Source organism: Cryptomeria japonica, chromosome 7 (assembly GCF_030272615.1).
Source record: "Cryptomeria japonica chromosome 7, Sugi_1.0, whole genome shotgun sequence".
Taxonomy (NCBI): domain Eukaryota; kingdom Viridiplantae; phylum Streptophyta; class Pinopsida; order Cupressales; family Cupressaceae; genus Cryptomeria; species Cryptomeria japonica.
In genome coordinates this window covers 301841779-301854149 of record NC_081411.1, presented here as the reverse complement: position 1 = coordinate 301854149, position 12371 = coordinate 301841779, and the positions used below count along the sequence as shown (strand labels likewise).

Sequence of the window (12371 nt, the reverse complement as noted above, 5' to 3'; positions counted from 1 at the left end):
ATAGTGGCTCATGGTGAACCATTTGGCCCCTCCGTCTGTAGTGGTTTCCAGATTTGCATCGATAGTCATGGATCTCTCCTGTTCGATAGACTTCTCCAAATTTCTCATTGGAGCCTTTGTTCATCCCTTTCTCTATTCTTGAGAGGAAGTGAATGCCCAACTAGCTGAATATAATCTCTTTTCTAGAGATATGTGGGTGGGGGGTTTTCTACACAAGTTGGATTTACTTCAGGAATCCTTCCCATGCTTAGTTTGTTCGTCCATAATGAACGGCCTTGGTTACCAATCTTCCTTGCCTTTCTTCAGATGGATTTAAGCTCATAAAAATTCCATAGAAAAGCCTCTATTCTCAGTGGCGCGGTACAAGTTCAAAGCTCTATGGAAGCTCTTCTCTCACACAGTTGTGGATCCTGACGGTTTTCCATCATCTTTTCCTTCCTTAACAAACATTTCCTCCTCTGCAGAATCCACAAATGGAGTGGCCTACATGGTGTCTCTTGCAATAGATAGAATTTTGGGATGTCGACGATTGCTAAACAAAATGTAGCGACGAGATGGAAGCTCCTAGCTCCTCAAATTTTGACAGCGTTTTGTCATGAAAAGGAAATTTAAATTGTGTTGGAAATGAGATTATCATGTGAATTTCCTCCTTTCTATATTGCAATATTGTACCTATTAAATATCTTTAGGTAGATATTGGATTTGGATAGGTAGGGAAAGGGTTGTTGCATAGACCTTTTTGGGCCCATCACATTTTATTGACATGGTCTTAATCCTGTATTGTACATATTTATGTTTATTATTAATGCATAATATTATGACCTTTTACCCCGCTCCCCAGAAAAAATATTGCTAATCGTAAGTTTTTTTTTCTTTGAGTAATGAAAGATAACCTATGATAATTCCGAGCATAAAATGGATATCACATAATAATATAAAATTAAATAAAATATAAGATTGGTTTGAATATCAACAAATGTGTTTTTATTGATCAATAAAAGGAGAAAGAATTTAATGACCTAATGACATTGGTAATTAGGATTAAATTTACAAATGATGAAACAAAGATAGTGAGTAATTTTATTTTTTTTCTAATTAGCAAGACCACATGTTATAGATGTATAATACTCCAATAAAAAAGCATTGTAGCATTTTTATTAAACTCAAATCTACCATAAGGATAAAACCTTGAACTAATTTATGAACAAAATATCATTCAAAACCATCTATTACTAATTAAAGTTGTAAGATTTTAAAATTATTAAGCTTATATTGAACTTGCATATATTTAAGTTATATGAACTAATAATTAGACAATTTGAACCACTATATTTACATATAACTTAAGATCTATAATAATACCTTGGTATTTTTAATTTAGTGATTAAGAGGAATTCCTGAACTAAAATATTTTAGAGATGCTCTTACACTAAAAGAATGTCAACTAGGTAATCTAGTGTTTACTTTTATGATTAATTATCTAAGGTGATAGTTTTGTGGTGAGAACATATAATGGTTTTAACTCTTATACAATGTTTTATGTGATTTCGCAAGGATGTTTTTTATTTATGATCATTACATTAATCTGGTTATTTGATTTCGCAAGGATGTTTTTTATTTATGATCATTACATTAATCTGGTTATTGTTGTCCTATACCATATCTAATAAATTTTAAAATTTATTCATAATTTGGTTATTGTTGTCCTATACCATATCTAATAAATTTTAAAATTTATTCATAATTGTTAATGATCAACATTTCAACCATGATCATAAACCTAGACATGGGTGTCACTTATGATTTACCCTAATCATTTCCTTATTTACAATTTCAATTGGCATATTCATATATCAATCCAATAATAGTCTTTAGTAATAGAGTACTAGGAGTGATGATTCTTATTTCATACTTAACTAGCCTCTCCTATGCTCCCAGTGAAATGAGACTAATGGTTGTTAGAAGGTATGAAGATATACCATAAGATGTAAGACTATTTGACTATTTCTTTAATGAAATATTTTTTCATTCTTATGGTTAGAGATTATATTAATTAATTTCATCTTTTAATTGGTACTCAAAAATCTCAAAAGAATTATTAAATCGCTAATAAATACTTGAGGGTTAATTATACATAAATTTATAATCATTGAATTTAAATTTTTAAATTAAAAATTTGTAGTTTAAAATTAGCAAATTAGGTCATGGTAAAATAGTCATAAATTTTGCATATGAGATACAAATTTAAAATTTCAAAAGATTCTTGAAATCTAAGAGAGAGGCAGCTAAGACCTAGAATTATTTTATCAAGATGACATCTAGTTTGAGAGCACTTTTTTCTGCAATCATCCCCATACAATTTCAATAGCATATTCTAATAACCTTTAAAACTATATCTTAAACCCAAAGCAACATATATAAAATAAACAGTAGTATTAAATAAATATGATAGGTATTTCGTGCAAATATATTGTATTAAGGCCTAGAATTATTTTATCAAGATGACATCTAGTTTGAGAGCACTTTTTTCTGCAATCATCCCCATACAATTTCAATAGCATATTCTAATAACCTTTAAAACTATATCTTAAACCCAAAGCAACATATATAAAATAAACAGTAGTATTAAATAAATATGATAGGTATTTCGTGCAAATATATTGTATTCAAGGCCTCCTCTGATTATTTTTATTTTTTTCCTTTAGGACAAGGAGATAAAGGGTACTCAGGACAAGGAGATAAAGGGTACTCAAAGTGACTGATTTAAGGTGCTCCCCAAATCTAAATTTTCCTAAATATATCTATATTGTTTTCAAAACTTCCTTGCCAAAAGAAATGTGCAGTGACATATTATATATGGTCAATTTTTTATACTTTTGGAATTAAAGAATTAATTAGGAGGTCGACTTCATATTGGTTGATCTTTATAAGCTATCATTTAATTCCTATACATAATACAACTCAATCTAAAAGCAATTCATTTACTAGTACGCTTTGGAACAATAGATTAGTGAAGTGAGAATGTAATTTTAGAATACTGTAAGGAATTCTATATAAGTATAAAGGATTTATTTTGTTACTCTAAATGGATCACCTGAGACAACTTTACCAACAAAAAATAGAAGACTATTTTTATATCCTAAACTTATTAGATTCCTCAAACTTTATATGTTGAAAATCATATTTATTTGCAGTTTTGTCATTACACTGACTCATGTACTTTAAAAACCAAAGCATAGTTTGATGCCATCATACATGCTCTTGTATTTTGAAGGCCAAATTATACACACAATGGAAGTGAATTGTTTGACATAATGCTTCAAAGAATACCCAACAACTGATTATTCTATGAATCGTAGTTGCAATCATACTGGTGATCATTGAAGAAAAATGTGGAAATATATATATATATATATATATATATATATATATATATATATATATATATATATATATATATATATAACAAAAAATTTCTACATTAAGCCTTTTAAATGGTTTATTGCAATTTGACTATATTCTCAATTGTTGGTATTGGACTTCGAAGGATCATAATAATCCTATGAATAATAACAATATTAATGAGAAATAGTTTCTCTATATCCTTGCTCTGTCTAGAAGGAAATCTTGGATGTATTAGTGGCTCATGGCATTAAGATGGAACTTTCAACATTAAATCTGACATAAAAAGTTACAAACATTATACACTCTCTGTAGACCTAATCTAAGACATGAATCCTCTTCGTGATGTGTAGCCAACCACAACTAGCTATCTTCCTATATTTCACCAAATCATATTACGACAATAGAAAGACATATCGAAGAGAATGAGGCGTCTAAAAGTAGATAATCTTGTTTAAGTCGACTAAGAGCATATTGGGCATTCATCGACCAAGACAAGGTAAAGATTACGAGTTATATCTAATCCCTTAATTACAAATTATTTTACAGTGTATATTATTTGAAAATTAAAAAATTAAAGATAACAAGTGAATTAAAGAGCCTAAATGAACACACAATCATAGCTATACATGAATGTGTAAGCAAAAGAATTCCTTTCATATAAACAGTAAAGATCTTTAGTAGTAGAAACATAGCTCGATTACAACATAGTTGAAGAGGAAGATTAGTTCCTACGTCCTCACACCTGTACTTTGCACCAAAAACCAAGATACTGACTTAACTCTACTTCTTCCGTCGATTCAATTTGGTGAGCGTTGGCATGTGAACACATGGAGGCTATTACTGCCTGTAACTTCTTGCTTAAGCCATGTACTCCTCATTTCTTCTCTATCTTCAGTGCGACGTTTGGCATAATCTCTATTTGACGGAGCTAAGGTGGAGTGAGGTAACAGTCGTTGTTTTCATTTGCCATGACTTAGAAATTAGTTGTTAGTTGATTGTTGTTGCATCGATTTCTCTTACCACGTCTTCATGAGAAAATGGAAGGTTTAATTGAAACCGTAACTATTTTGGTGACATGGGAGATATTTCAAATTTGATCTCAAGTTCTCATAAACTTGGACTCGCACACTTGGGTGCTGAAGTCATGTGAGGCTCGGAACAAACACGTTATGTTCCTTTTATTTTCCATGTCTCTTAGATTTAAAAGATAATCTAATATTATTTTAGATAAGTGTTATTTCAATTTATGTTATCTATTTTATTTATTAGTATTATTGCATCAATCAAACGTGATTATTATTTTTTCTTTCAAAATAAATTTGGTTTTTGTAAAGTTGAGATTTATATTTTTAAATTTAAGATATTGTAAAAATTATTTATTTACATTATGATTGGTTTAAAAAATTTGGTATTATAGAAGCAATTTTTTAGAAATGACAGATTTTTTAGGTTTTCAATGGATTTCTTTTGTATTTTAAAAAAAGAAATGTCTATTTTAATATTTTTTTCATTTTTAATTATTTATAATATTGTAAATAAAACATTTTTATCGAAATATTTTAATAATTCCATTTTATCTCATAATATAGATAATAAAACCAATTATAAGGATTTGATTTAGTTTAAATTAAATTGAATGAAAAATTAAATACAAGTATTTCTATTAAAAAAACCTAACTATTATATGTATTCTTTATAATTTTATTTTATATATCCTTTTGAAATCATTCTGTTTTTTAATTCATTACAAAAATAAAAAAAAATTAATCATTTTAATATATATAAAATAATATAATAACTCTTAATCATAAATTTGAATATTTTTCATTAAGTTATTCAAAAAATGTCTATTTTCACTTTGATAATTATTAATAGTTATTTAATTAAGACCAATTATAATTGATATTACATAAAAATAAAAAATAATTTTATATAACACTACAAATTAATAATTAAATTTGAGATTAATTTTATTATTATAATTATAATTATATAAATTTTTAAAATTAAATTCGGATTATGCTTTTCAGAAAAATATTTATTATCATTATAAAATTTGTATTATATTATAATTATTTTATTAAAATAAGAGTTTTGATTAAAAGGAAAAACAAGTTTTGAGGGGACCAGAAACCTTGTACAACAAGTTTTGAAGGGATTTGAAACCTGCAGATTTTACACGAATCTGGAACCATCAAAGGAAAGTTGTAAAGGGATACAAAAAAGACAAACAATAGCCCAACCACAACCTACCAAGATGAATCAAACGTTACAACACAAGTGGCAAAAAGGAGGGCCAAGGTCACCCAAAAAATTACATAATCATGAACATAAGGACCAAGGCATCCTCAGCCAAAATCGTGGGCTTTGACCAGGGTCCCACAATCATATCCTTGAGATTAATCCATACAAAAAGCAACAAACACATAACAAAAATCTTCTTATCAGCTTCCTTGCTGCGAAATAACATGCCACCCAAAAACCTCCTACAAAGGATACCATGAGTGTTTAGGCCGACACCCTCAACCAGACCAAACATCAATGATTCATCTGCCCCCTAGTAGCACTTCCAGGCATCAAAAAAAGAATCCAACTCCACCTTAATTAGAGACAAGTCACCTCCAGCCACATCCATTTCCCCCTGCATAGAATATAGGACCACCTCAATAGGAACAAATATAGAAACCCCAAGATGTAGAGAAGAAATCACACCAAACAGAGCCATGGAACCGAGACAAAAGGGGACAGAGAAACCCTCATCAAGAAGGGACCAAGGAGTCAAAAGGAAATGACAAGAAAGACCAAACCCCATCACCAAAAAACCCAAGGGTTTTGAAAAGGCTCCCTTAACCTTCTTCAGGAATAGAAAGATAGGAGTATTCACAAAGAACCCGAGATCAATACAAACCACCCCATGCGGTCTTGACAGGCTCCCCAAACCAAAATCAATGTGTTTTAGTGTGGCTCCTAGAACCATAACAAGAAAGAAAAAAAGCCTTCAACCATACACCAGAGAGCAGAGCGAAAATGGAAACTAAAGAACCCACAAAAGCTCCCACAACAAAATGGGAAGAAAGCTCCATGCCCAAAAGAAGAAAAGCCACCTAGAGAAGCTCCCTACAACAAGTCATAGGGAAACAAGAAAAACACATCTCCACCTCAAGAGGAGATGGAATCACCTCAATAGACCAAGCTAAGAATAACCCTTGATAAAGGAGATAGAGAGGAAATATAGGGTAACAAAAAGAACAAAACCCAACACAAGCCAAAGAGGAAGGAAGACAAAGCCCACCAAAATCTTTGATGAATCGCATACCTGAAAAAGCCAGAAACCCCAGCAAGAAGAGCCAATGAGCGGCGAGTGAGGAAAACCACAACCCAACACAAGAGCATAGACCAAACTGACCAAAAGCAACAATCGCACAAGCGCAAGCACCAAACGCTAGATAAACAACCCCGGTAGCATATGGGGAGGGCATCCATAGCCAACCAACAATGAACACAAACCCCCACAAGCTAGCCTCCTTCACCACGACGACAAAGCAAAGATCCTAGAGGACCAAAACATAAGTGCATCTGAGCAACCACCAACACATGAATACACGTTAGATTTCTGCACACAATGCCAAGGAGAAAAGAGTTGCACCCGGTCAATCACCTCTTGTCGCATCCTCATCATCATCTACTTCCCTTGCATCCTCCTCTACAACTGAAACCCTACCCCCTGCTCTATGACTGTTGTCGTTCCCGCTCATTTTTTCGCTCTCCGACATTTTGTAATTAAAATAAAGGTTATAATTAATTTTACATAAATATATTTAAACTAATATAATTTTAAAATAACAATAATTCAAAATTATAATAGTAAAAAATTAGACACATATTTTTATTACAAGTTTAAATTATAATAATTAAAAATTAGGACATATATTTTTATTACAATATACTATAACGACAAGTACTCGCCACTACATGGCACTTTTTTGTTTACTTGTCATTACTTAATTCTTGACAATGTATCAATATATGTACAACATTAAGAAATAGGTCTTGACAATTATCAAATTTTGAAATCTCTAATTGTATAGAAAAAATTAATCTGTATTTTTTAGTTTCGATTTTGATATATGACATCTAAAGCTCTGTAGCTTTAGATCTAGAAGTTCTTTCAAAAAATTTAAAATTCTTAGAAAGTTTCTAAAATATATTTTTGAAAGTTTTTTATAATTAAAATAGAATAAATGTATTATGTTTTTGTTAAAAATAAAAAATAATTTAGAAAGGTTTTATGAATTATAATTTAAAAAATTTATCATTAATAGGAAAACATTTTAAAAAAATTCTTATAATTAAAATTTAAAAAAAAAATTGATTTTATTTTGAAGTTTCTATCATGTTGAACAAGCTAACTATAGTTAATTAAATATTTTTAAAGTTTCTTTATGTTTAATTTTTTTTAAAATTATATTTTTTATTCAAATTACAAATGTAATATAAAAAGAATTATAAAATGACAAATATATCTAAAAATATAGAGATATCATTTACCTTAAATAAATGTATCGATTCTCGATAGGTCTAGGGTTATAATTATAGTAAGGGAAATTCCATGTTTTAACTTTTTGGTTGATGGGTTTTTCATTTCTATCAAGAAATACTTTGAATTGTATGATTTTAGTTTTGCATTTTTGAGCATCTATTTAATATTTTTTAAATGAGCCCTTTAATTTCTTTATAAGAAAGTATGAATTTGCATGAATTAATTTTAATTAAAAAGATTCAGGAACAAGCCGATAAAGTGGCTCTTGAGGTGGGCCACTTACAGGAGCTCCTTCAGCATTGGAGCAATGCCCCTTATATGGTTGCCAGAGTGCCGTCAGATTTTGTTTCCGCCGACCGCACTCCGCCCTATGGCTGAAGCTCCTCTGCCGGATGCTCTCAGGCCCCGCGGTCCCAGGTTCCTCGTCGCTCCTCTGGTGGGGGAGACAATGCATGGAGGCGTCGCTCGACTTCTCCTCCGCGTTGTGGCTCTGAGTCGGGGTGGCCTTCTGCTGCTTCTATTACTTTGGCTCTTGCTGTCGGTGATGGTTCTGGGTGGCGTGCTGCCACCACCTCTAAATTTCCTCGCCTGGCTCTGGCTATTTCGCCTCCCACGCGGGAAGAAGGAGAAGAATAAAAAGACCAAGAAGATGGATGGTCCATGCCGGACCTGACTCCTAGCCCCGCTGACGTATGGGGAAAGAAAGATGATCAAGATCCCCCCCCCTCGACTGCCACTGCTTTGGCTGTTTGAGGAAGTTTTTTTGATGAATAGCTTTGTTTTTTGGCTCCGACTTCTTGCTGTTTGACTCTCGCGAGGTGATCTTGTATTCCTCAGCCTTTTTTTGTGAATATGTACTTTAATATTATTTTCTAATAGAGAAGGCCTATTAATAAAAAAAAAAAGGGGACACCCATTGTACCCACTCATATATAAATTAGGTCAACATTAGGGTATTATTTGGGTTAGGCTTTAGAGTTAGAGTTCAATTAGGGTTAGTGTTCACTTAAGGTTATGATTAAGGTTAAGGTTTGCATTAGAGTTGGGGTTCAAAAAGGGATATAATTAGGGTTATGGGTAGGTTTTAATTAGGCTTAGGATTAAAGATCATTTAGGTTTAGGATTCAGTTAGAATTGAGTTAGAGTTAAGGGTATGGTTAAGATTAAGATTGACTTTATAATGTAATTAGAATTACAATTATTGTATACTTTGGGTTATGATTAAGGTTCTATGATAAAATTGGGTTAGAGTTAGGATTGAAATTCAAATAGGGTTATCATCAAGACTGGGGTTACAATTTAATTAAGGCTAGGAGAACCAATTATAGTAAGGAATCAATTAAGAGATCCAATTAGGGTTAGGATTTAATTAGGGTTCATAATTAGATTAAGAGTTCAATTAAGATTAAGATTCAATCAAGATTTAGTTAAGATTAGTGTTACACACTTTACAAATATTTCTTTCAAAATAAATATACTAGTTTAATTTTATTGAGAAAAAAAAGTCATTTTGTTTAACTAGAAGACTCAAAACTATGCGTGCTTAGTGTGAAAAAGAAACTTAAAATTATTTTCTTCATATTACGAATTCTTCGCTGACACGTGTTCGCTACGGCTCTTACACGGAGTCAATTCTACGCGGAATAGAATTAAAAGTCCGACATGTACTTTGACTTAATTTGATTGAAGGCCATAGAATTCGGATCTTATTTTGCTAGTCAGAGAGACTTTGACTTAATTATTATAACACTAACCCGAGTTATTATCGTTTTTTTGACTTCCTAATTCATATGCACCTGTCTTTCATTTGAACATGTTTTTTTTCTGTGATCTCTGTCCTGAACGTAACTGCTGTTCTGAAAAATGAGAATGGACTATTTTTGGTTCTCTGCTCCTTTCATTTCTCTACTTCTAACACTCTTATTTATATCGTGCTCACGATTTGCAAGGAGGCTTCCTATTCCTTCCGCAACTGCATACGGAGGCACAACTTGAAAGAACAATAACCACTCTCTAAATTTCCTGAAACCGTCAGTTTACGAAGATGCACTCGTCAGGCCGATTCTTCTGAGCGGCAATATCTCATATAATGATATGAATGCCCAGTTTGGATGTGGATTCTTCTGCTATGGCAGTCCTTGTCATGCAGGATACCTATTTGCAACTTTCTTTGTTGTCTACGCCACTGATGGTACGCTGTTTGATATGCAAATGATGTGGAGCTCAAACAGAGACCAGATGGTGCAAGAAAATGCAACCCTAACACTCACCTCCACAGGGGAACTTGTACGTATTAAGAAACTTAGAAGGCACTCTCGTGTGGTCTACAAATACATCCAGTCAAGCTTTTCAGAGGATGGTGATACTAGAATCTGGGAACCTTGTTCTCTATAGCACCTCCGGTGAAATCATGTGACAGTCTTTTGATTATCCAACTGATACCCTTCTGCGAGGCCAGAAGTTAAAGGTGGGACAGAAGCTTACTGCAAACATTTCTCCTAAGAACACAAGCCTAGGTCGTTTCTATTGTACCTTGCTTCACGATGGCTTCGCTATGTTTGCAGACTCTGAACCGGCTAAAATGTATTTTAGATGACCCCCGCCACGTGAAGGTGTTGACCTGTCTTAAACCCAGTTCGACAACCAGTCCATCCATATTTATTCTCAAGGAGGACGATCGCCGTCACTAAATTTATCAGTACCCAAAAGCTGCCTTTACTTTAAATTAGATTCAGACGGACATTTAAGGGTCTGCTCAGTCCTACAAACAACAGGAAGTTCTTCCCCTGATTATCTGCCATCCTTCATGAAATCAATGGCTGAGTGTGATTATCCAAGACCATGCGGAGACTATGGTGTTTGCAAAGACGGTCAGTGCAGCTGCCCAAGTGATGACAATGCTTTTAAACCGATTGATATCACAGAACCCAATTTCGGATGTTTTCCACGTGTTCATGTGGTGTGCTCAGAGAAAAGTAGGGACAAAGATCATCAATTTTTGGAACTGCAGCACGTTTCGTATTTTACTTATGTTTATGAAAATTCTTCCACGCCAGGGTTGCTGTCAAGAGATGCATGCAAAAAACTTTGCCTTGAAGATTGCTCTTGCAATGCTGCTTTTTTCAGATACGGGGCCAATTTTCTAGTGGTCATGATTCATTGCTATCTAGAGTCCAATATCTCTTCTATGAAAACTAACAATCCAGTAGATCAGTTTTACAATTCCACTGCTTATATTAAAATCCAGTCGAGGTCCAAGCGCAATAAATCCTTAGTTGTTATCATAACTTGTGCTTCTGGTGGTGGAGCACTAGCTCTGTTTATCTTCTTGAGGTCATCGATAAATAAGTCTCAAAATAATAGAAAACAGAAAGAAAAGGATGAAGATGAAGGTGAGGATGATCATGTCGATTAGCCGGCAGGCTTACCATTGCGGTTGTCATTCCAAGAATTGCGAGATGCTACAAATGGCTTTAGCATTAAGCTGGGTAGCGGAGGATTTGGTTCAGTTTATGAGGGTGTTCTGTCTGACGGCTCAAAGATAGCAGTGAAGCGCCTTGACAAAGCAGGACACGGACAAAAGGGGTTCCGGGTAGAAGTGGAAACGCTAGGGAAAATTGATCATATTAATTTGGTAAGGCTGAAGGGCTTCTATGCACAGAAATCCCATCGAATGCTTGTATACGAGCATTTACATAATGGATCTCTGGATAAATGGATATTTTCAAACAAGAAACATCGACGTTTGCTGGACTGGAAGAGTATAGCCAAAGTAGTTCTTAATATTGCAAGAGGATTAACATATTTGCATGAAGAATGTCAAGAACTTATAATACATTCCGACATCAACCCTCAGAACATTCTCCTGGACCAGAATTTCAATGCGAAATTGTCAGATTTCGGCTTGGCAAAGTTGATTAACAGAGAGCAAAGTGAAGTGATAACCATGATGAGAGGGACACCAGGGCACCTGAGTTGTTGAGCATGTGTAATGCCCACCAAAATATTTTAGAGAAATAAACTAAAAATTACTAACAATTTTTTTTTTTAAAACATTCATTATATTATTCCAACACTAACATATATCAAAATAATATTATTCAAATGCATTAACACATTTAACATCAAACGGTAACATCATAAATCCATTCTATGCAAGCGGATTAAACCTTCCAACATAAGCACATAACAAAATACATTCTTACCACACAATTATTTCGTCAAAATTAGACGGTAGGTAAAAATAATATTATTTACTCATACTTTATTAAATAATTCCCACATAATGATTTATAATTAATTATCATTATTAATGTCAACACCAATAAATAAATAAAATAGATGTAATATTGGGTTAAACTCGGTTGATGAAAAATGGCTCTGCATGCGAATAATTTTCGCAATTCCTCTGCGACAACTAACCTAC

The 12371-nt window shown here is 32.9% G+C and overlaps 1 protein-coding gene across 1 annotated transcript; it reads left to right on the top strand.

Moving 5' to 3' along the window:
• The first annotated feature begins 8252 nt into the window (after positions 1-8252).
• On the top strand, positions 8253-11927 carry LOC131037194 (G-type lectin S-receptor-like serine/threonine-protein kinase SD2-5). Its single transcript, XM_057969266.2, has 4 exons — positions 8253-8601; positions 9981-10304; positions 10720-11337; positions 11395-11927. Exons 1-4 carry the CDS (start codon positions 8253-8255, stop codon positions 11925-11927), a joined length of 1824 nt encoding a protein of 607 aa, XP_057825249.2.
• The last annotated feature ends 444 nt before the right edge of the window (positions 11928-12371 follow it).

Coding starts and splice junctions, on each gene's coding strand:
- LOC131037194 (XM_057969266.2), top strand. CDS start 8,253: ATGCCCCTTATATGGTTGCCAGAGTGCCGTCAGATTTTGTTTCCGCCG. Junction 8,602..9,980: donor AAAGACCAAGAAGATGGATG/GTCCATGCCGGA, acceptor TGAAACCGTCAG/TTTACGAAGATGCACTCGTC. Junction 11,338..11,394: donor AGAAAAGGATGAAGATGAAG/GTGAGGATGATC, acceptor TGTCATTCCAAG/AATTGCGAGATGCTACAAAT.